Source organism: Panicum hallii, chromosome 8 (genome assembly GCF_002211085.1).
Source record: "Panicum hallii strain FIL2 chromosome 8, PHallii_v3.1, whole genome shotgun sequence".
In the NCBI taxonomy this organism is placed as follows: Eukaryota; Viridiplantae; Streptophyta; class Magnoliopsida; order Poales; family Poaceae; genus Panicum; species Panicum hallii.
Genome location: NC_038049.1, coordinates 552,923 through 575,640, shown reverse-complemented (window position 1 = coordinate 575,640; position 22,718 = coordinate 552,923). Strand labels below are relative to the sequence as shown.

The following is a 22,718-nucleotide window of genomic DNA, read 5'->3' as shown; positions in this document are numbered from 1 at the left end:
GACAGACGCCGGCGCCGGCCATGGCGAAGTTGACGCCAGAGGGATCCACCTCAGCATTGGGGTGGAGACTCAGTTTGACCAAGGATCCTTGCTGCGGGCATGCACGCACAACGACGACAGTATTTGCTCATTAATTATTAGCTATAATAAACTAAATATATTCAGATCACCTCCTGCTAGTTGTAGCAGGTCGTTCATCATCGATCAGATATTCAGATCACTAGTAAGTTAATTATATATATATAATCAATCTGATGATGAAAGAGCTAGTAGATTAATTGCGTACGCACCGTTGATGAGGACGATGTACGATTATATATATTATTACCTGGGTATAGTACATTAATTCCTTTGCTCATCAGATCATCGATCTCCAATTAAGCTGGAGCATATATGATGATGCGTACGTCCATTCTATAGATAGATTAAACATTATTTAAGAAAACAAACATCATATCTGAACACACATTGGTACAGCATAATAATTTCACAGTTGCTCAATTTAAAACTAAGAGGTTATACAAACTTGCAAGATAATATTTATATATATATATATATATATATATATATATATATATATATATATCATGAGTGGGTATATTATTAATGAAGAGTCTCAAGATATATATATATATATATATATATATATATATATATATATATATATATATATATATATATAGTGTACAGTGCACTGCCGCTTAGTTAATCCTTCTGCAGTTCTTCCTGATCTCCCCATTGGAGCCCGTCAATGGCATGATGTCACCCATCTTGATCATGCCGGTCACAAAGTCAGCGGAGAATGCGCTCTGACTACTAACATATGATTGGACTTGAGCATCGGTGGATCCACCGTTGAAGAGCTCCTGGTCAGAGTGTAGAAGCCCCTTCTTGCAAACAAGATTCTTGTAGTAGTTGTTCTCAAATACGGTTGGGGTTTGAAGGTCCAAGGGCGCCAAATTGTTGTCACCTGAACCTGAGGTTCGAGGGCAACCTGATTGCCTTGTTCTTGCGAAGGCACCATCGATGTTGGTGTCATTGTAGACGTGGGCTCTGAAGTTGGTGCAACGTGCTAGTCCAATGGTGTGAGCTCCTGGCAAAGAAACAGTAAGGAATATTAATTCTATGTTTAGATCTATAGTATGCAACATGATCCAGAATAATCAAAAAATTAATTTATCACAAAGTTTTGAAGCATCTTCTTTTTAAAATATGCAGCACAGGCTGTTCATGGTTCTCTCAGTGTAACAAAGATAAAGGTATTTCATTCTAGAAATGAATTGAAAGAAAAGGAACCACATGTATTGTTGTTCTACCTTTCCTTGTATCCAGGCTTTATGCTTGCTTTAGTATTTGGTCGAATTAAGATATCTGGTGGAAGACTGATCTTTCAGCCACTAACAGTTGTCTATTTTCGTTGGTGGCCCAGTTTTAAAATTTTTAAAGTAATAAAATAATTTAAGGGATCATGTCATAGTTTGGTTTGTGATACAATTGATCCTCCTAGTCAAAACGGAACGGAAATGTCAATGATTCCCCTTCTTCCCTTGGTGATATATTTTGGTGACCATGCAATGCATGGAGGAGTAGGGAATTCTATATATTAATTAATTATAACACACACCGGAGAGCGCGACCATGTCCTTTTGGGAGAGCCCCTGCGCGGCGAAGAGTGATGTCAGGTTGGCGAGGCCCGACGTCGGCGGCGGGATGTTGTTGTTGGCGCCGCTGAAGCTCGCCGTCGTCGAGTCCCTCCTCCCAACCTTGACGTCCCAGCTCGGCCCGCCCAGCTGCATATATATGCACACACCACGCTTGCAGGTTCAGTTCCATTTTGATTTCTTCAAGTGAGGAGTGACGACTAGCTTACGCTGACGACGCTGTCCCTGGCTGCGATGGCGAGGATGTCGGCGCAGGAGACGACGCCGGGGCAGACCTTCTCAACGGCGGACTTGATGGCGTCGATCACCTCGAAGCCTCTGACGGAGCCGTTGTTGGGTGTCGCCATCTTCTCGCCCTGGAAGCTGGCCGTGTCGTCCAGAAGCAACGACGCGTCGCAGCCCTGCAGAATAATGAAAATTATTGCAGATAATAAATAAGTAAGAATAAGTGATCGATCAAGTTGATCAACAGGAAGTAATTTTGACTGAGCAATTATTGATCATATTATTATTAGTAGTAGTAAGCTAGTACTTGGACGAAGCAGTCGTGGAAGAAGAGGCGGAGGATGGAGGCGCCCATGCGCTGCTCCCTGGCGATGGCGGCCTGCATCACCGACTTGACGGCGTCGTACACGCCGGGGCACGAGTAGGAGTAGAAGCCGGTGGACAGCTGCGCCGAAGAGGTGCCAGCCAGCACGGCGAGCAGCATCAAGAGGACAGCGGCGCCGCTGCCGCATCTTGCAGCTGATGATGCGGCTCGAGTAGCCATGATCGGTCGATAGATCAAAAATACAATGGATCTTGCCTGGAGAGACAGCTTAATATATTCTCTGGTGATCGATCTTAGCTTGGTGTGCAAGTGCTGTCTGCGTGCAGTGCAGTGTGCTTAATCAGCTCAGCTGGGGAACATACATGGATATTTATAGCCGATCGAGAGCTAGCAAGCCCTGGTCTTGCATTGGTTTGCAGCAGAATGAAGCTAGGTAGTAGTGCTACATAGGAGTAGAATAGAAGCACTCCATATATGCATGCATAAAAAACATATGTGTAGTGCCGGCTTTTTTCTCGATCACCTACCTACTCTGTTGGACTTTGAGTTGAAAAGCAATCAACCTATCGATCATCCGCCAATCAAGGGTACGGCGTGCTTGCATAAATATAATTGCCCAAACAGCAACAGCCCAGGATCACAGCCACGTACGTTTTCACACCAGCTGATGTGTGTAGTATTAATGTATGCGAGAGTATTTATTTGGTAGTAGCTAGCTAGCTACTATAGATCAGAGTCTACTAGGATACATGACTGGAGGAGCTAGGAAGAGTTGAGGCCTGCTTGATTGCCGGGTGCCCCAGCATGCAGCATCTCTCTCTGCGCGTACACTTTATAGTTTATAATTTATCAGGACAGCATGCATGGAGCTCATCAGCTCTCGATCTGCTTTAATTTATTTTGGTTAATGGGAACGCTTGGGCCTGCAGTGTGATGTGTGTCAAAGCAAAAAGAGCAACACAGCACAACACGGTTTGCTGCAGTTCAGCGAAGCTACCCGTTTCTGCTGCAGCCTGTAGTATCGGCCGGTCCGTTGCAGAGTCTCGCGTGCGAAGACCAGTTAGCATTCAGGGAGCGAGGTGCCTACGGAATGGTCAAACCTGTATGCGTGCCTGATATATCAAGCTGTTCATCAACAGTCTCATCACGATGGCTGCCCGGCAGCATTCAGAGTCCAGAGCTACAAATAAATAAACCTACCCATCAGCCATCCAGGGAAGCAACGCATGCCTGTGGGGAATGTTCAAACTTGTATGCAGCATGTGGCTACCTAGCACTATAGCAGTGGCAACTTCAACCATACACATACACACTCTAATTTCCACGATAATCAACTGGATTTTCCATGCTACAAGGGACAGGAAGTTGGCACATTAAATATATATAATCCACTTGCGACCCAAACTAGTACCAAATATTTTCATTTCAGAATTGTCCTATATTCCCAAGTTGTATTGTGAAGACCATGACCTCAAGGGGTAGTTAGGTGGTCAAATTATGTCTGAAAGGCAGTGAAAATTCCAAAGGTGTTATTTGTGCCTAAAAGAGGCAGTTCAGTTTCAGCAAAGTTGCTTTTGGGGATCAGAATGGTCGTTGCTTTGCGTCGCTTCAGTTCAGTTCAGTGAGGCTGCATGTGAATTTCCTCAGATTTACAACAAAGCACGTCAACTTTGACTTTTGTAATAAGCACATTAAAGAGAGTTGGGTGGGTCGCCAAATTTTGCATGGTGTTAGTTCTGTGTTGTCTTCCTAGCTATATATGTATTCCAACAATTTCAAGGTATAGTAATCTTAGCGTAGTCATCTACACTGCAGGTTCATGGAGCGTACGTACTGCTTTGCCCTATGAAGAAAGAAAAACTTGCAATCAAGCTAGCTCGTCAACCTACTAGACATTTGGTTCCAAGCACATTAAAGAGAGTGGGTGGGTGGCCATGCACCAAACAACTATATATGAGAAAACACAAACCTAGCTACTAATCAAGGAGTTGTCCCTTTGACGAGAGATGGCAGGTCCCTTTTGGTCAGAGCAATGTGTATCAGATTGGGCATGTCAAAAAGAGTGGACCTTTTCTCACCGAAAATGACGACGTACTCCCTCCCGGCTTGACATGCAGCAGCGAATTGAAGAATCAACAACAATGCATGTTCCATTTGGAGAGTGTGATCTGCAAGCAACAGGACCGGAGGAAGATGCACCAAGGACGTGGGGGATTTGACCAGCTGCTGGTATCTAGAGTTGTAATGTGCGAAAAATTCCAAGTTATGTAACTCTGGAAGCACTGCATGGAGATCGATCGATGACAGCATTGCCAGTTGCCACTCTTCTGCAGGTGAATTTTTCAACGCGACAACGATGGGAGACGGAGAATAGTTCTGAAGACCTTGTGACTGATCGATGATGACTGGAGTAGTTAGCTATAAAGACCTCTGTAGTATATATAGTGTCACACAGTCCAATTGAGTTTAATGCTACGTGCCTAACGTGGCCACTTTATTCCACCTCAATCGTTGGGTGTTTGGCACAGGGTATCAAAAAAAAATAAAACAACTATGCTCGGAGCTAATCAAAAGGGTATGTACTTCCAGCAAGCTATATATATATATATATATATATATATATATATATATATATATATATATATATATATATATATATATATATATATATATATATATCACCGGCTGGTTTAAGATCACTGCCCTATCAACCCATGCTCCCGCACGGGCTAATTAAATTAATATAAAAATAAAATTTATAGCTAATAATTATAATTATCTATCCCATGTTCTCTTTCATCTATTAAATATTCTAACGTACGATACTCTAAAGATATATACTCATCATTATCTAGTTGTAATGTAATATGTTTAGTCAGTAACAATATATTCACTTTGTATCATACCTCCATATGTATTTGATATGTATTTAATTGAACCATAAAAATTGGTACTCTTTTATCTTCTCCCATACATGACAAATGAGTAGTATTTTTATATAAGCAATAATATAAATAATATATTAATAGTGATAGACATAGTAATTTAGAATTTTATATTGGTCCACTTTAAGATTTTATTATAATTAGATAACTTAGATTCAGATTTAGAAGTTACTTTTAATTTTTAATAATGATATAATTAGATACTTTATATACAAACTTAGGGGAGTATTTGGCATTAATTTTTATAATGGTATATGTGGGTAATTTGCATGAAGATTACAGGTTACTTTAGATTAATTTTTATATGGCAGAGGTGGGTACATTAGATATATGTTTAGGGGGTTACTTTAGCCTATTTTCATAATGGCGGAGGTGGGTAATTTATTAGAGAAAAATAATAGATTCAATGACTATTATGATTAGAGTTGTCGGGTTGATGGCCGGATATTTCTCTTTTTTTTATAAGAATTTCTAGGATTTCTCTATTTTTTTAGAGTGTCCACTTAGGATTCTAGGTGGCTTCACGTCAAAAAAACCCTCCAATTAGTAATAGGAAAATTATTGTTAGAAAGAATCCTGGGGTTCCTATCCTGTGTAATTCGTCTTGTGAAGAACATCAATTCTATCTCGATCAGTGTTCATAATTCTATACGATGGCGAACCTATAGTACATAATACTTGTGCAGGTTGCAGGTGTGGTTTGGTTATCCTTCCGAACCAGGCAACACTGTATGATGATTTCAATTTTGAGCTGACTGCATATATGAACATAGCCAAACAAAATTTAAAACAGCGAGGTGGATCAACCACATCTGAATACATCACGCTAACCTAACCCCAGTTCTAGTACCAACAACCTAATATGTATAGCTGCGTTGCTTATTCAGTTGTTCCCAACGAAAATTTAAGGCTCGCCGCAGATGGCTTTGGGCAAATTAAGTTGTATCGATCCTGTGTTGAGAGGGAGGACAATACATGCATGGAAGGAGGCGTGCTTACCTTGACATCATGTACAAGTGATGCATTATATTCTCTCATGCAAATTATTTTAGACACACAAAAAAAGATGATGTAGGCAACAAGTGATACATTCATTCATTATTTAAATGAACTAACATGTCAACACATTGACACAACATGATGATTTCACAATTGTTGAATGAAAATTTGGAAAGGGTACAAAGTTGTTGAATGTGACTGAAGAAAAAGCCTCAAATAAGCTAATGCACATTCCATCTTCACTAGTTGATCCTTCTGCAGTTCTTCCTTATCTCCCCGTTGGAACCCGTCAAAGGTGTAATGTCACCCATCTTGATCATGCCTGTCACAAAATCTGCGAAAAATGCGCTTTGGCTACTAACATACGATTGGACTTGTGCGTCGGTGGCTCCGCCATTGAAGAGCTCCTGATCAGAGTGCAGAAGTCCCTTCTTTCTAACAAGGTTCTTGTAGTAGTTGTTCTCAAAGACGGCCGGCGTTTGAAGGTCCAGAGGTGCCAAGTTGTTGTCACCTGTACCTGAGGTGCTAGGGCAACCTGATTGCCTTGTCCTTGCAAAGGCACCATCGATGTTGGTTTCATTGTATACGTGGGCTCTGAAGTTGGTGCAACGTGCTAGACCTATGGTGTGAGCACCTGGTGGCAAAAATTAAGAGTTCATTAATCAAGACGCAATAAGGAAATAATTTATTATAGTAATCTAGTATTTAAAAAAAATGGAAGAAGTGAATGGTTGACCTATTTGTTTATTTTGCAAAGAAGATGCATGCACGGACCACTCTACTTAATCAAATTACTGGTTTATAACACAAACAATGTTTCTGAAACAGGTGGTCTTGATTCTGCAAATAGATAAGAAAGGAAAAAATATTCGATTCTAGCGATCCAAAGGGAACAATGTGTGTGGTTGTAGTTAACTTGATTGCTATATATCTAGCTGGGAGATGTCGACCGATGATTGATGACTTTATGCTTGCTTTTAGTATACCATCGAGTTAGCTAGCATATCTGATAGTTGATTGATCTTTCAATTAGACAGACACAGTTCGTTGAAGTTGCTACTATATATATATATATATATATATGGCCAGGTTCATAACATGCGAAAGCATAAAGCTTGTACACACAAACTTTCCTTCCTTCCAGAAACCCGGCCATACCGACAACATGTGTGGCCGGCCTCGCTGTCACCTTTACGAACTTCATGTCATTCCATCCATATCTGTACCAACTTTCTCGTGCTGGACGTGTGTTATATGTTAGTAATAACCGACAACTAATGTAAGCTTTATTATCCATGGTCCATTCACCATCAGGATAAATGATCCTGTCATGCACGGCTTATGTGAAGAAGGTTAGAGTCAAAACAGGTCTCTATCAATTCCGTTGGCGATAGTGTCTACCAGCTGTATCTTTACTTGAGAAGCATAGTGTGGACTGGTTCTTTATTCTCCCACTCTACACCACTATATATAGTTGATTTTTTTTCTTCAAAAAGATGCAAGTCCCTAGCTTGCAAGTAGCAATTAGTGCAATTTTTGTCTGAGGAGATGTTTACGAATTTAGGAAATGTGTAGTTTGACGTACCAGAGAGCGCGACCATGTCCTTTTGGGAGAGCCCCTGCGCGGCGAAGAGTGATGTCAGGTTGGCGAGGCCCGACGTCGGTGGCGGGATGTTGTTGTTGGCGCCACTGAAGCTCGCCGTCCTCGAGTCCCTCCTCCCAACCTTGACGTCCCAGCTCGGCCCCCCAAGCTGCATGTAGTCACAGTAGTATTAATTAATTGCTGATCAGATTAGGCTCTTGACAGGGGCAAGCAACTAGCTTACGCTGACTACGCTGTCCCTGGCTGCGATGGCGAGGATGTCGGCGCAGGAGACGACGCCGGGGCAGACCTTCTCAACGGCGGACTTGATGGCGTCGATCACCTCGAAGCCCCTCACGGAGCCGTTGTTGGGCGTCGCCATCTTCTCGCCCTGGACACTGGCCGTGTCATCCAGCAGCAACGACGCGTCGCAACCCTGCACGCAGAATAATGAAAATTGCGGATAATAAATAAGTAAGAATAGGTGATCAAGTTGATCATCAGGTAGTACTTCTGAGTGATATTATTAGTAGTATTAGTAATTACTTGGACGAAGCAGTCGTGGAAGAAGAGGCGAACGATGGAGGCGCCCATGCGCTTCTCCCTGGCGATGGCGGACTGCACCACCGACTTGACGGCACTGTACAAGCCGGGGCAGGAGCTGGAGTAGAAGCTGGTGGACAGCTGCGCCGACGAGGTGCCGGCCAGCATCAAGAGGACAGCGATGCATCTTGCAGCTGCTGATGCACGAGCAGCCATGGTGATCTTCTGACGGTGAGCTGCTGCTAAATGATGAACAAGATGCAGGAAGAGCAGAGAGTGCTGCCTGCCTGGACGACACTGACTGATATTTATAGCTGGCAGAAACTAATACCTGGAGTCGGTTTGCATGTTTAGACTACAGTATCGTACTGCAGCATACTATGCGCGTCGATCCATCATATATGATTAGATTACACCGCGCGCCCTTTGGACTTTGAGTTGAAAAGAAAGCAATCGACCGACCAAGGAATGCCTGCGTGTTGGCCTCACAGGAATCACGCGTTTCAGACCATGGCCGCTGTCGTTGTTATTGTGGAGTCGAGGAAGGCCTGATTGCCTGCCAGCCGGCCGGCCGCCCTGTGCGACTTTGTAAAAGGGTCCCATCCCCTGTACACCACTGACTGCTGAGTGGGAACACTTGGACCGGACCTCTCTAGTAGTATCCAAGCAGCAAGCTGCAGGCCGACATGGTTACGCAAAGGTGCCATTCCTCTGCTACTTGCTGTCTATGTTGCCCATCATTCTGAATCCACCCGTACTTCGCTGCTGATAACATCTGATAATAAGGTTAGTTTCGTTGATCTTGCGAAGTTAATCTGACTGCTGGAAATGAAATAGTTGTTCTGGTCATCCACATCATACAATTCATTCATGCTGCAGATCGACATGCATGGACCATGGTCAATTTTGTGTGGCACGGACCCACTAGTATTCAACTATAAAGGCCCCTTTCAACTTTACAAGCATATGCAACTAGTATATTACTAGGATAAAATATGCTATGTCCCATGCATGCTCTTCTTTTTCTAAAGTCGTCGAGCATGGTTAGTTATCACCATTTGTTTGCCACAGCGTACATGACCAGGAGTCAACAGTCTCCATTCTCATAATGTTTTGCTTCAAAAGTTAAAAAGTTGTTTGGAATAGGAAAAGCATATAGATCAATGTTTTAAATAGCCGGATTTGCGGAGCTGCCACTATATCCATTACAGTAGAAAAAGCACGCTATAGCGGGCTATAGCGGGACTAATAGCGTTTTTTGGACCCTGCATCTAAATCCTATAGCCCGCTATTTAAAACACTAGCCTATGAACCCGTGCTCCCGCACGGGCTAATTAAAATTAATATAAAATAAGGTTTATAGCTAATAATTATAATCATCTATCTCACGTCCTCTTTCATCTATTAAATATTCTAACGCATACTCTAGAATACATATTTATCATTATTTAGTTGCAATAAATTTTATTTTGCATCACACCTTCATGTGTATGTGATATACATTTAATTGAACCATTTGTTTGTGAATTGGTATTCTTATCTCTTCCATCATACATTAATACATGGTGACACATATCGTAGTATTTTTATATAAACAATAATACCAATAATATATTAATAATGATAGAAATATTAATTTATAATTTTATATTGGTGCACTTTAATATTTTGTTATAATTATATAATTTAGATTCAGTTTTAGGCGTTACTTCAACTTTTAATGGTGACATAATTGGATAATTTATATGCAAATTTAGGAGGTTATTTGTATTATTTTCTAATGGCATAGGTGGGTAATTTACATGAAGATTAGGGGGTTACTTTAGTTTTTTTATAATAGTAGAGATGGGTAATTTAGATACATGTTTAGGAAGTTACTCTAGTCTATTTTTATAATGGCAGTGTGGGTAATTTATTAGGAAAGATAACAGATCCAATGACAACGACTATTATAATTATGATTAGAGTTGTCGAATTGATGTTCGGATGTTTATGATTTTTGTGAGAATTTCTCTACTTTTTCAGAGTGTCCACTTAGTATTCTAAATGGCTTCACCTGGAGGCTTTACGAGAAGTCTCCAATTAGTAATATTAAGATTGATATAGATCCACATTTTCAGAACAGTTCAACCCTGTGAAGTTTCTACGATGCATGCGTATCTTTTCCTGCACCAGAACTATCTACTACTGTATGTCATTGAAATATTTGTTTATCATTGTTGGTCAACAAATTATACGATAAAGTAATTAGGCACGGTTTCATCGCTGTTCGCCACGGGCCGATAACCCCATAGGAGTCATGCATGGTTACTTGAGCATAGTGGCGCATCCAGCAACTAAGTGAAGAAGGGCTCTTCTTCCTCCTCCTCTTCTTTTATTTTTCTTCCTCCCCTATTTTTCTTCATTCTTTGTCTAGAAAATAGAGAAGCGGCTCAGAGGGTATCCATTGATCTTGAGAGGTGGCGGGGGCGCTTTGATCCCCCCTTTAGATCCGCCCCTATTTAAACATCAAGTAGTAGGACTGGTACAGTAACTCCTTTTCATTTGGGCATTATTCTAGACTTGCTGTCTCTGTCTCTTCTCTGTCTTGCTCCAAATGGTGTATGCTTTTAACTGTGATCAGTGTAATCAAGCTTCAAGCAAATGGAGATGATATTTAACTTCAGTAGGTTTTACAAGTACATCAGAATACAAAAAATGATGGTACTAAACAGACATATGTGCTTTTTCATCTCGTCATGATTGGCGGTACAAAACAGATGAAATGTCGTTGATTGCCAGCCTGCCGGCCGCCTGCGACTTTGTAACAGGGCATCAAACTGTAGACTAGTGTAGTTTAGGACAGCATGAGTTGTTGGGGTTCTGGTGAATGGGAACACTTGGACCTGTAGGATCAAACCAAACTGCTGGTCGACCAGGTTCAGGTATAGCCGCTATGCACGTTGCCCATCAGTCCATCTGGATGTAATTTAATTTTTCCTTTTTGGTAAACTGATGATCGGCCCTCTGTTATGAAACAACACGGCGAGGTTTCACCATTATGTATCCTAATAGTTTCTGTCATCCCCTTGGATTAGCGTTTTGTCAATTTCCAAACTGTCAAGCTTGATGGGGACAAGAATTTTCTGGTGCTGGCCTGCTGGAAGCATTCTAATCATCCACCTCATCACCTCATACATGCAGCAGCCTTGCATCTGGACCATGGTCAAACATGTTGGGCAGTGACTAGTCAGCTACAGATTCTCCCTTCAACTTGAGTACTTTACAAAGGAGTATTTATGATGAAGGGAAAAAAATATGCTATCTGTTTCTCTAAAGTCGTCATGCATGGCGTTAGTAATCTCCATTTTTTGTTTAGTCACAACAATAATGTACATGGCCAGGAGTCAACAGTCCCAGTCTGAGCAGGTAGTTTTGCTTCAATGTTGTTGGGGGATAGGACAGGCATATACATCCACGAGATCAGGAAAGTTCAACCCGTGATTTTTTTTAGTTTCTGCAAAATAATGCCTGCACCAGAACTATCTGCTTGCGTATGTTTCTTCTGAAAAAATATTTTTAGTTAAGTGAAGTCATTAGGTAAGGTACACTGTTCACACATCCAACCACCCTCTTGGAGTCTTGGGGGCTTGGTCACTTGGACTGAAGCAGTAGCTACCTAGCTAGGCTTGGACTGTTAATTCCTTTCCTATATATAGTTGTAGATTTGCTGTCTATGTGTCTTGCTTCTAATTCAAGGGAATCGATCTAAAGGTGGAAACTGAACACACGAAGTGAGGCGTACGTAGAGAACAATTTACTATGAAATGGTGTAGAGCTGATTCTCAGCAGGAGCTCTGTCAAACAATTTTTCAGAGAAATGATTCTCTGCTGATTCTGCGGAGTGATCGTTTAAATTGAACTAGGAGGCTGGGAGCTGATAAAAATAGTTTCTTCTAGTTCTATGAGAAGTGATTCTCCATCCTGATTTTAAAAGTTTATGCTAGAGAATAAAAAAGAATCATCTTCAATCACAGAATCACTTCTCTCAAAGAATCAGCTCTTATAAAAAATTAGAATCAGCTCTACCAAATAGGCTCCTAGTTAGTGCTGATGATCTTCTATATATGTAAGGACTCTGGACTTTCTCTCCTCGTCTTTAATGATCAAGCAGAGCTCCTGCATTATTTAAAAAAAAAGTTAGTGCTGATGGATAGATGCCGTACGTGAGTAGGATGAGACTGTACTGTAGGTTAATTAATTTGAGCTCATGACATTGACTGCATGCATATCTTACGCACTCCACACCTAAAAATTAAAGATGGAAAGATGGACGTGGATAAACAAAATTTGATCGAGTAAGGTAAACTGGCTTTACCAATAATGAAATCGAATCATGCGGACAAGAACCGGGCAGCTGCTGCAGACAAACTATATAACGGTAAATTTTCAGGTTCCATGCATGGATGTGGACATGTTCTGGTGCTCAGATAGACCCAAAACTGAATGGAGGAGACCGCAAGACGACACCCGCGCGCGTATAGAAAACTAAATTAATTACTTGTGTGACCTGACCACGTACATCTCAAATCTTTCTGACCTGATGGGCCCTGCAGATTAAGAACTAAGTTAACTGGGCTGCTTGAGTTTCGTAGGGATGAAACTTTCTCTTTTTCCCTCCTTGCTATGTCAGCAAAATTAATGATGTGATATATAATTTAATGCTATGAAACTCTTTATAAAATTTTCATTGGCAGTGGCCTTATACCATGCAACTGTGTATAGTATGATTTAATTTTGACACACCGACCGGGCGGCCTTTAAATTTGCTGACTTCACGAATGCATGTCGTAATCAATAATTAACCAAAATTTTCAAAGCCAAAACTCTGCAACGACGTAGAATTATTAGTTTGCCAAAACTTAATTTCCAGCACAACAATATACGTACCACAGGAATCAACAACAAATTAATAACAGCCGCGGCTTTGAAAAAGATAGCTCTAATTAATTAACTTTTTTTTGAGATTCTAATTAATTAACTGAAATAAAATTGGGTGTTGTTGGGCCTTCTGATATCATCTGGGCTGTGGCCCATTAACTATTCACAAGGCAGGGGGTGTGATTTCACTTCGGAGGAGGGGGGAGCAAAAGAAAAAAAAGGGGGAATCGCTCCGGCGACTGGCGGCGATTGGGACGGGATGGACGGAGCCAAGCCGCCGCCGGCGGCGGGTGGGAAGCAGGAGCTGGAAGAGGCACTGCTCCACATCGTACAACAACACCACCACCACCAATCCTTCCGCCAACGCCAACAAACTGGTACGCCGCTGTGTTCGGTTCCTACAGATTCCCTTGATTTCGATTATGCAAATTCCCATCTTTCCTTGCTACTATGACTTCTTCTCTCAAATTAGCATGACACTATCTTCCTTCACACACACGTAGAGAGAGCCAAGAAGGATGCCTTGAGAAGCGCGGTGCGGGTGTCCGATCTCCTCGTCGACACGGTCGACGGCGGGGTGCAGGAGCTCTTCGTCAACGAGAAGCGCATCGAGCATGAGGCCCGCGCGCTTCTCATCACTATCGCGCGCTACAGAAAGCAGACTGACCAGTGGCTGGCTGCCACCAACGAAATCAACTCAGTCTTGAAGGTGACTCGCACTCATGATATGCTACTCCCGTGCCCTCGAAATTCACAGGCCTATTATTAAATGGCCCAACTGAAATTTTAGGCCAGGGGCTAGTATGCTCTTGGCCTGTTCCTTTAGGTTTGGTTTCATTTTTTCCATAGATGAACCAGTGCATAAAACTAAACATCCAATACAGTATTTTTTTTATTTTTTGCTGCTGCTGCTGAAGCATCTGGTTTTTAATTTTATCTCTAGGAAATTGGAGATTTCGAGAACTGGATGAAGATCATGGACTTTGACTGTAAAAGTATCAATGCAGCGATACGCAATATTCATCAGTCATGACTCTTACCTGCAATCACAACTTTAGGAAGTATTCATGTCATTAGATGTGCTGATTCGAATCATGCGAGCTGGAAACCCTCTTGTATACAACTGCTTCCTGTTTTTCCGTACAAAACTGTAAAATGAATCCTTGCCAAGTATCTCTGCTATGAGTACCATCTTTGATCCCTTCAATTCCAAAGTGACGATATTTGATCAAAATACACCTTGATCTGGTCAAGTCTTCCTAGTGTTATTCTTGTGCCATTATCGGAGCAACTTTTGTCCGTGAGCTTGCATGCTCAAGATAGATGCGGAAACACTGAAAGGTAAGACCAATTACTGCATTAAAAGTATTCTTCGTATCATTTTATTCCTTGCACATGTATGCTTTGAAAGCAGTGAATACATCTTTGGAGTAGACTACTGCATCATGAAAGGGACACTTCTCCTTTCAATGATGATTACAAGGTACTAAACCACACACCAGCACAGGCGGCAATAATGTGAGTCCTAGTTCACCTTCCTGCAGTTTTTCCTTATCTGTCCACTTGATCCAGTGAGGGGACTAATGTTGCTCATCTTCACCATCGCCGCACTGAAATCGGTGAAGAATTTTGCCATGTTTGAAGAGTAGGTGGTAGTCTGGGAGTCTGCTGAGCCTCCATTGAACAATTGCTGATCAGAATGCAGAACACCCTTCTTGTTCAGCAAGTTCTTGTAGTAGAAGTTGTCAAAAACATAGGGTGTTGAGGCATCAAGGGGGGAAATATTATTGTCGCCAGTCTTTTTTGGACAATTTGATTTCAGTGATGTTACAAGGGATGTGTCAATGTTAGTTTCGCTGTATATGCGATCGCGGAAGTTGACACATCTGGCTTGCCCAATGGTGTGCCCTCCTGGTAATTTTTGGTTTCATGTCAGTCTTTATTCAGTAGTAGTACTATTGGCATTCAAGGAACAAATCTAGCTTGGACTGATTTATGAACCAGGCATATGGTTAATGACAAAAATTGCAGTCTTTCATTACCTGAGAGTGCAATCATGTCAGTTGTACCCAGTCCTTTGTTTGAGAACAACTTGGTAAGATCACTGAGGTCAAGGGTTGGTGCTGGGATGTCATTGTTTGCAGTGTCTAGGCTTGCTGTCATTGAGTCCCTCCTTCCCAGATTGACAACCCAAGTAGGGCCTCCAAGCTGAAATAGAAATTGTCAACTTTTAGTATTGTTTGTTTGTGTTGGAATGCATGAAATATGCTTAGTCAATCAGTTGCTACGTAATCTCTGGATATCATGGAGTGTTGACTTTAGTAGTTTAGTTTAGTGCTTCCTGATGCTTTGTTTAGGTCTATGTTTATCAATTTATCATAGTCTCTTAAACATAAAGACTTTGCCATCATCATTTCAGTTAAAATACGGACAAGCACTTCATTGTAGTTTGCTGCATGTGGTTCAGAATCAACATTTAATATTTTAAACTAATTTTAGATGTTGTTGCTTTTTTTGTTTTGGCTTACCGCAACAACGGAATCGCGTGCTGCAACAGCAAGGATGTCAGCGCATGATACCACCTGCGGGCAGATCCCCTCAATCTGTGCTTTGATGCTGTCGATCACATCAAATCCACGCAGGGAATTGTTGTTCGGAACAGCGCTCTTCTCCCCTGTGAAGGTTGGGGTGTCATCAAGCAGCACGGAGCCATCGCAACCCTGTATATTTAGCATTTCCATGTTAATGATCCAGAAAATGTAAGTATGAAACTATCTGCAGATTTGGTGACACTTGCATTGACAAAGCAGTCATGGAAGTGGAGGCGGAGCAATGATGCACCCATGCGGTTCTCCTTGGCCACAGCAGATCTTACGGCTGTTTGGATGGTGTACAGTGCATTTGGGCATGACTTGTCATAGAAATTTGCAGTAAGCTGAGATGAAACTAAGCTTGCAGCAAAGAAGAAGGCCGAGACACTGCAAGCGAGGGGTTTATGGGAGGCCATTTTGCTCAGGGTTTTAGAGCAGTGTGTTGGCCAGTGTCCATGTGCGCAGATATTTATAGGCAGAATATTTTCGCATGCTAAGTTTCTAACTTTATGCTAGTGGCTTTGAATATTCCTTAATTTTCTTTATCGGGCTAAGTTGAGTGGTCTGTACTCCTAAAGCACGTTGCATTAACAGATGTGATCGGACACAGGCATGACTACATTGACTTGTATATTATGTGGTTTACTATGCCAACTAAAGTTAGTCCTAATTTGGCTGGTGACAGAAGATTTAAGAGAATATTCATACAAGGATTTTTGGAAACCTGAATATGCTCCGTGTGATCAGATCTGTTAAGAGAATGTTAATCTATTTTATGGTGGCAAGTTTTAGCTCATAGTAGAGAATTCTTTGTTTTTCGTTCTTGGCTCATTTTTTTTTATTAATATCGGAGTTTCTCACCTAAGGTGCTATTGTACGATAGAATTTAGCCAAGTATTTTGTGGATTGACGTATTTGAGAAGAGTTTGACTATGTTTAGCAATCATCTGCACTTCTTGGTTCCTGATATAAGTTGATAAATATCTAATGAAATTGACTTCCACATTGTTTCGCAAGCTATGTGAGAGCAAAATTGCCTGGGAACAGAAACGGAACTGAATTATCTCAGGGGATTTTTTTTTCAGTGCTTTGGAACCGCAAGGATGGATGGTAGAGGCGAAGATTTAACTTAAAAAACATAACTCGAAGAAGAATTGTTGGCCAAATATACAGATGGATCCATACAAAATAACAGGCATTTAAATGTGGCGTCATCATATTATTCTGCAAAGGGGAACAAAGAAAAAGAATACTAGAAGCTTGCAGAGCCTCTGGTTTATCATGAACGACACTGGAGCATAACTACGAAATTACCATGAGTATGAAGTATAAATTTTCATTTGGTGACCTGGGAGTACTGTTCAACTTATGTCAAAAGTCGACAGGGAATCGAGGCATTTAGAACATGTTCCTGAGTGGGGAGTTGTGGATAATGACTTGGCCAAGCAAGCCATTAACAAGAGTGTTGGTGATTTAGCGCCGAAAAGCTAGAGAAAGCGTCTCCAAGTTGGAGTGGTTGTTACAGAGCATATCAGTGAGTCCTGAGTATCGATCAGTTTGGCCATAAGCTCTATCTTATCTCAGGTGTGAACCCTTCCGATTTGGCCGAATCTTGCTTTGTCAACAAACTGGGCGCAATGAACCACCTTTAGCTCCTTTCTTCTCTTAAAAAGTATGAGCGAGCTAGTAAGATACTACAATGGTACCGAAATTCATGCTTCGTGTCCGGAGAACCCCCAAACTATGGAAGCTTCGCTTGATTTTAAAATCTCTCCTTTTCTTTGTTTTCTCATCAGTTTTTGTTATCAATATTTTGGTTTGGAGGATTTCCCTCGGGAGTATGCTGCTTCTTTAATCCGTTGTTGTTATTATTATGTACCTCTATTTTAAAAAAAAAAGAAATACGGAACAGAGAATGGCGGCACCTATCATATTTGGCATCCAAAGACTATCAACGAAGAAGAGAGGCCAGCCGATGTCTTTCCCAGTGGTTACGGTCCATCCAACATTCTAGAAATCCTCTTATTTTTCTCGACATTCTTCTTTGTTGGATCGATCACGTAAGGTCACTGAGAAAACCAAGCCAAAGATGCAGGTTTACTGTGCAGTCTTTACTTGACAGATCGCATGTAACACGTATATCATACCAAGACCAACTAAATTTGCAATGATTTTGTTTACCCAAGTTCAGCTCCAACGGCAGAATTGACGACACAAGAAGAAACTATGAACAAACATGGGCACAGATTATAATCCAGAGTAGCTGCTTCGGGACAGGCTAAAAGATCGAGTGCCCAGTACTGAGTAACTGGCTCATTTCCTCGTGCAGCCAAAGCTTGCTTCGTTTCAGGTCTCAGTATTTGTCATACTACTATGCTAAAAGGGTCGTTGGTGGGCCAATGACCGCTGATCACTAAAGGGTTACACTGCCTCTTCCTCGTGTTACGAGAGCTATACATTGCTACCACCATAACTCAAACTTACATTGTAAGCGTAATTCCAGTAAACTACGTCTGTACAGAAAAAACGGCCATATATTCTGGGATCAGCTTCAGTTTTCACTCGAGCTCAGATTCTGACACCTCTTCCTCGGGCAGGTCAAATGCATCCACATCTGCAAAGTATGCTCTCTGCTTCTTCACAAAGTCTTCTGGCAACTTGGGTATGCTTGGAGGGGGCCGCTTCTGTTTAAAACATCGCAAGCAGTCAGAAAGCTGAACATCATTGCAAACAAACTAAAGATCAAGCGATTGGTGCTGTATAAACTAGCTCGTTTTCTCAAACAGTTCAATGATGTCCTAGTTTCCAGATCGATAGCTTCTGTCTAAAACACTGCAGGCAGTCAGAAAGATGAACACCATTGCTATTGTTCTAGCCACCATTTCAGAAATATTAACACATAACAAGTTCTAACAAAAAACACACTTAATAGTATTTCATTATGTACATCATCAAAGAGAGCACCATGATCTTAAGTCTTAACAATAGAAAACTTTGTAGGTCCCTTACGCATGAATACACTCAGATTGTGGCACTCTTACCTTTTTAGCTCCATGACAAGGAGCTGAAGAAGAAATGGGCTGGGTATCCTGAGCCATAGAGTCTTTCCTGAAACAGGATTGTAATTCAATATTTCAGATACTGAAATGCACTCAGACTGTAACTGTGATGAACTAAAGGAACACTAAAGTTTGGACTTTTTAATATCCTGTTACTTGTGAGTTGTGATATTATATGATGCGATATTTTATTCTGCCAGAAATGTGAAAGACTTCGCCCAAGTTCTTCTAGCCTAATCTATATCATTACATGGCATTTTACAGCAAGAATGCCAGCATTCAAGGCGTAGAGTGCTACAGCAGTTCCATCGCCTGGAAATAGTAAGAAATGTAACATTCCAGATCAGTGTGGAACAGTGAGGGCTTGGACAGTTGTTACTAACAGGCTAAGTTGGATGAGCATACAGGATGAGCACCATGTTAAGCCTGATGTACGGCGACTCTCACTGATTACTATATCATTGTACACTTTCCAATAACAAGCTATTAATTCTTAGAGACAATCAGGTACGTGCATTCTTCAAACTTGGCTGTAAGAGAAGCAAACTACAAGGGAGGTCTGTAGCACCCACAGAAGAAGCTACCACAAACTTTGTCCAAAAATCTCACATTCAATTGCAGCAAGGAGAAGCAGGAGCACCGAGGGTGGCTGAATCTGGACACACCAAACACAGGTGAAATTGTAATGGGATCAGGCAAGCTAAAGCAATTTCACCTGCTGTTCTTCCTTGTGGCTTTTCCAAGAGGAGGGCAACTCGCCGTTCCAGCAGCAGCAACGGGTTCCTTGCCCTTGGGGGGGGTGGTGGCGGTGGGGTTCGTCCTCCTCCTCCTTCGAGTCTCAGTAGTCCCGCGCCTCGCGTAAACCGTGGAGATGGGGGATTTAACCGCACTGCGCTCCTCCTCGATGACTGCGAATCAGAAGCACTATCAGAAATTCCCGGCCCCAATGGGGGTCGAAGACGCCGCCAGCAGAAGCAGTCGCAGCGAGATCGAGCACAAATGGGGGACGCAGAGCAGGCTCACTCACCGGCGGCGGACGAAGGCTGGGGTGCGGGCGTGACCGATGCGGTGGAGGAGCAGGTCGAGGAGGCGTCGGAGGGCGTGGGGAGGGGCCGGAGTCCAGTCCTTCTGGGTTTGATGGGGGTCGGGGTCTCGGGGAGGAGGCGGTTGGTGACGTCGCTGAGCGGCCGCTGCCGCTTGATGGCGCCAGACTTGGGGCTCGAGAGCGGCGCCGTGGCGGGGTGCCTCATCTGGGGAGGGGGAGGAGGAGGCGGCTTCTTCCAAGGGATGGAAGGAAGACTGGAGAAGAAGTGGTGAGGTAGCCGGATTGCGGTGGGCCTACTTTGTTGATTGGTTGCTGTTGATTTTTTGGATGGGCCATGAGCCCACGGTTGGAGTCAGGCCTACTTCATTTTCGCAAAAAGGAAGGGAAACCATCATCAAGACAGACTTGATTAGTTGTTTTCATATGGAATATACCAGCGTAGCACACAGCTGCTGTGGAATTAATTAAATATAAAAAAATCTAATTAAGCATCCCAGCCTTGGAGTTTGAGGTTGGAATTCAGTCCACAGAGATGCTTAATAACTAGTCATCGCAAGCTAAGAGCAGTCACTGACAGAGGTCCCAGCATGGCCCACATGTCTGTGTCTGATCAGGGCAAGTTTCTTTTTATTTTTTGGCCGGCAGCAGATAAGGTGGGCCTGCCTGAAACCTTATAATCCGAAAGCGAGTGCCCGCCCACAAGAACAAGCAAAGGAAACCAGCAGCAGCAGCAGCAGCAGCAGGAAGCCACGACAGAAACAGAAGGCTGGGTGTCCCTGGTTTCCTCTCCGTCTTCGATGGTGAGCTCAAAACCAGTGGGCACACCGCACACACTCCACTCCACTCGTGAGTTCGATCCTTCCTTCCTATAAGTATCTGACCAAACACACCTGCTGCGTGCCACCAATTCCATCCACATCCAGCACTCCCATTCGTTCGTTCATCTTTACAATCAATCATCATCAAGCACCACCAAATCCAAAACACGACTCCTTGTCATCGGCAGGCAGGCAGATCATCGATGGAATCAAAGATGGAGAGGATGAGCTCGTCGGTGCAGTCCTGGGTGGAGGAGCACAAGCTCGCAAGCATCGGTCAGCAGCATCCCCTCAGCCCCTCACCTGAATCTCTCTCTCTCTTGCTTTGCTTGCTTGATTAATCTGAGACTGTGGTGTGCAGGAGGCGTGTGGGCTGCGGCGGTGGGCGCGTCGGTGGCGTACAGCCGGCGGAGGGCGCCGCAGCGGGCGACGAGCCTGCGTCTCATCCACGCCAGGATGCACGCCCAGGCCCTCACCCTCGCCGTGCTCGGGGGAGCAGCCGTCATGCACTACTACAGCAAGAGCAAGAGCAGCGCCGACAAGATGGATCTCGACTTCTACTCGCATCTGCCGCCGGCAACCGACGCCGACGGCAACGAGAACGAGCGATGGAGCTGGTAAACTCGCTTGCAGACGATCCATGGAGAAGAAGCAATGGGGGGAAACTCAATAAACTACTAGTAGTTGCAGCAATAATTGGGGGAGGCGTGCATGACGTGGCGGGTTTGTCCTAATCCATCCAGCTAAGACGCCCATGGTTTCGTTTACTTTACATTATCCATCCACGTCATGGCCGGCTGGAGCATTTCTGTTTGGCCGGAGCCGGAGACGACAAGACGACTCGATCGAGGAGTAGAGATGTCTGTATGTATGGGCAGCTGGGTATGTATGTGTGTAGCGTGGCATTTCTCTTTCCATGGTTGAAGCTGAAGCAATGCAAGAAGCTGCTGCCTTCTTCCTCTGTACTACCATCTGATCCATCGAATCGAATGGTGAGTGATGATGACGTCGACAATGATTTTTTTTCCTTTCTTAAAGAAAATGGTGAATGTGATCGATGTGACGGCCTGTGATGCGATGTGGTGCCTGGAAATGGAATGGAATCCATAGTTCACAATCTTTTCCTCTTCATCTCAACTTCTCCTGAACGTGCTGTTCATTCCCCCATCGCATGAAAATAAAATTGGAAAAAGGGTGTCGGTTGCGAAAAATTGTAAAAATGGGTACCTCCCGCCCAATGATCGGGCGGGAGGCGTGGGGCCGGGGACCTCCCATCCATCCAGCAGGCGGGAGGTTCCAAAAAAATTTCCAGACCCCTCCCGAGAGCCTCTTCACGAATAAGAAAAGTTTCTTATTCGCGAAGAGGTCCCTGAGGCAGGCATCCGGCCCGGCCAGTGGGCGGGAGGTCCCCCTACTTATTTTTTGGTTATTTTTTGTTGGAATTTATGTTTTACAAACTATTTGAAATTCAGACTTTTTTCAAATACAATATTTATTCGCCATACTCTTTTGTATACATATAAAATTTTAACTCAATTTTACGATATATAAACCAATTAAAAAGAAAATAGTATCATACAAAAACAGTTTAAATCTAAAAAGTCCACCGAATTAAGAGTATCTACCCCGCCTGTCCCGTACCTCGCGCTCTCTTCGTCCTCCCCCCTAGTCCTAGGCTATCGGCGTATGTGGTCCTCCGAGTACGTAAATGCATCTGGAGCACGGTGAGGACGAGGCGGAGGAGGTGCAGGCGTGAACGGGTCATCCTGTGACAGTGCACCTGGAGCGTCATACGTCTGGAAGGAACCAATGATGTCAGGCTCGGCGCCGCTGTCAGACCCGGGGCCACCGGGCTGGGCACGTTACGAAGTTTAAGAGATTAAGCCCGTCTTATCTCTTATTCATTTTGTTTATCTCTTGTTTATCCCGTTTAAATAGGAGATAGAGCTAACCAACACGGAGAGGATCTACTCGAGATGTGTTCTGGTGTGATCCCTCGACGGGA

The 22,718-nt window shown here is 43.0% G+C and overlaps 6 protein-coding genes across 7 annotated transcripts; 2 read left to right on the top strand and 4 right to left on the bottom strand.

Moving 5' to 3' along the window:
* Positions 1-681: 681 nt before the first annotated feature.
* On the bottom strand, positions 682-2,642 carry LOC112902671 (peroxidase 4-like). Its single transcript, XM_025971835.1, has 4 exons — positions 2,194-2,642; positions 1,871-2,062; positions 1,625-1,790; positions 682-1,093 (listed from the first exon to the last, which is right to left on the bottom strand). Exons 1-4 carry the CDS (start codon positions 2,428-2,430, stop codon positions 702-704), a joined length of 987 nt encoding a protein of 328 aa, XP_025827620.1. The 5' UTR covers positions 2,431-2,642; the 3' UTR covers positions 682-701.
* Positions 2,643-6,223: 3,581 nt separating this feature from the next.
* Positions 6,224-8,652, bottom strand: LOC112902384 (peroxidase 4-like). Its single transcript, XM_025971441.1, has 4 exons — positions 8,284-8,652; positions 7,982-8,173; positions 7,741-7,906; positions 6,224-6,789 (listed from the first exon to the last, which is right to left on the bottom strand). The coding sequence occupies exons 1-4, from the start codon at positions 8,494-8,496 to the stop codon at positions 6,398-6,400; spliced, it is 963 nt and encodes a 320-aa protein (XP_025827226.1). The 5' UTR covers positions 8,497-8,652; the 3' UTR covers positions 6,224-6,397.
* A 4,731-nt stretch (positions 8,653-13,383) lies between these two features.
* Positions 13,384-16,007, top strand: LOC112902385 (biogenesis of lysosome-related organelles complex 1 subunit 1-like). 2 transcript variants are annotated; one of them, XM_025971443.1, is made up of 4 exons: positions 13,384-13,577; positions 13,704-13,909; positions 14,144-14,541; positions 15,758-16,007. In XM_025971443.1, the coding sequence occupies exons 1-3, from the start codon at positions 13,460-13,462 to the stop codon at positions 14,231-14,233; spliced, it is 414 nt and encodes a 137-aa protein (XP_025827228.1). In that variant the 5' UTR covers positions 13,384-13,459; the 3' UTR covers positions 14,234-14,541; positions 15,758-16,007. The 2 variants fall into 2 exon arrangements, with proteins under 2 accessions (XP_025827228.1, XP_025827227.1); XM_025971442.1 differs by having other exon boundaries at positions 14,144-15,114.
* Positions 14,556-16,207, bottom strand: LOC112902386 (cationic peroxidase 1-like). The gene is made up of 4 exons (XM_025971444.1): positions 15,998-16,207; positions 15,729-15,920; positions 15,243-15,408; positions 14,556-15,111 (listed from the first exon to the last, which is right to left on the bottom strand). Exons 1-4 carry the CDS (start codon positions 16,205-16,207, stop codon positions 14,726-14,728), a joined length of 954 nt encoding a protein of 317 aa, XP_025827229.1. The 3' UTR covers positions 14,556-14,725.
* A 1,811-nt stretch (positions 16,208-18,018) lies between these two features.
* On the bottom strand, positions 18,019-20,649 carry LOC112903013 (endochitinase A-like). The gene is made up of 4 exons (XM_025972221.1): positions 19,878-20,649; positions 19,566-19,758; positions 18,833-18,899; positions 18,019-18,475 (listed from the first exon to the last, which is right to left on the bottom strand). The coding sequence occupies exons 1-4, from the start codon at positions 20,098-20,100 to the stop codon at positions 18,350-18,352; spliced, it is 609 nt and encodes a 202-aa protein (XP_025828006.1). The 5' UTR covers positions 20,101-20,649; the 3' UTR covers positions 18,019-18,349.
* LOC112903014 lies at positions 20,605-21,771 on the top strand. Its single transcript, XM_025972222.1, has 3 exons — positions 20,605-20,741; positions 20,902-20,989; positions 21,075-21,771. Exons 2-3 carry the CDS (start codon positions 20,917-20,919, stop codon positions 21,332-21,334), a joined length of 333 nt encoding a protein of 110 aa, XP_025828007.1. The 5' UTR covers positions 20,605-20,741; positions 20,902-20,916; the 3' UTR covers positions 21,335-21,771.
* Positions 21,772-22,718: the final 947 nt, after the last annotated feature.

Excerpts from the sequence above, each read along its gene's own strand:
- LOC112903013 (XM_025972221.1), bottom strand. The coding sequence starts at position 20,100 with ATGAGGCACCCCGCCACGGCGCCGCTCTCGAGCCCCAAGTCTGGCGCC. Across the intron at positions 19,759-19,877 it reads CCAGCCTTCGTCCGCCGCCG|TCATCGAGGAGGAGCGCAGT; the intron begins GTGAGTGAGCCT and ends TCTGATTCGCAG. Across the intron at positions 18,476-18,832 it reads CTTGTCATGGAGCTAAAAAG|AAGCGGCCCCCTCCAAGCAT; the intron begins GTAAGAGTGCCA and ends TGTTTTAAACAG.
- LOC112903014 (XM_025972222.1), top strand. The coding sequence starts at position 20,917 with ATGGAATCAAAGATGGAGAGGATGAGCTCGTCGGTGCAGTCCTGGGTG. Across the intron at positions 20,990-21,074 it reads GCACAAGCTCGCAAGCATCG|GAGGCGTGTGGGCTGCGGCG; the intron begins GTCAGCAGCATC and ends TGTGGTGTGCAG.
- LOC112902385 (XM_025971443.1), top strand. The coding sequence starts at position 13,460 with ATGGACGGAGCCAAGCCGCCGCCGGCGGCGGGTGGGAAGCAGGAGCTG. Across the intron at positions 13,578-13,703 it reads CCGCCAACGCCAACAAACTG|AGAGAGCCAAGAAGGATGCC; the intron begins GTACGCCGCTGT and ends ACACACACGTAG. Across the intron at positions 13,910-14,143 it reads AAATCAACTCAGTCTTGAAG|GAAATTGGAGATTTCGAGAA; the intron begins GTGACTCGCACT and ends TTTTATCTCTAG.
- LOC112902384 (XM_025971441.1), bottom strand. The coding sequence starts at position 8,496 with ATGGCTGCTCGTGCATCAGCAGCTGCAAGATGCATCGCTGTCCTCTTG. Across the intron at positions 8,174-8,283 it reads TCCACGACTGCTTCGTCCAA|GGTTGCGACGCGTCGTTGCT; the intron begins GTAATTACTAAT and ends TTCTGCGTGCAG. Across the intron at positions 6,790-7,740 it reads GGACATGGTCGCGCTCTCTG|GTGCTCACACCATAGGTCTA; the intron begins GTACGTCAAACT and ends TTTTGCCACCAG.
- LOC112902386 (XM_025971444.1), bottom strand. The coding sequence starts at position 16,207 with ATGGCCTCCCATAAACCCCTCGCTTGCAGTGTCTCGGCCTTCTTCTTT. Across the intron at positions 15,921-15,997 it reads TCCATGACTGCTTTGTCAAT|GGTTGCGATGGCTCCGTGCT; the intron begins GCAAGTGTCACC and ends CTAAATATACAG. Across the intron at positions 15,409-15,728 it reads CACGCGATTCCGTTGTTGCG|CTTGGAGGCCCTACTTGGGT; the intron begins GTAAGCCAAAAC and ends TTTCTATTTCAG.
- LOC112902671 (XM_025971835.1), bottom strand. The coding sequence starts at position 2,430 with ATGGCTACTCGAGCCGCATCATCAGCTGCAAGATGCGGCAGCGGCGCC. Across the intron at positions 2,063-2,193 it reads TCCACGACTGCTTCGTCCAA|GGCTGCGACGCGTCGTTGCT; the intron begins GTACTAGCTTAC and ends ATTATTCTGCAG. Across the intron at positions 1,791-1,870 it reads CCAGGGACAGCGTCGTCAGC|CTGGGCGGGCCGAGCTGGGA; the intron begins GTAAGCTAGTCG and ends ATATATATGCAG.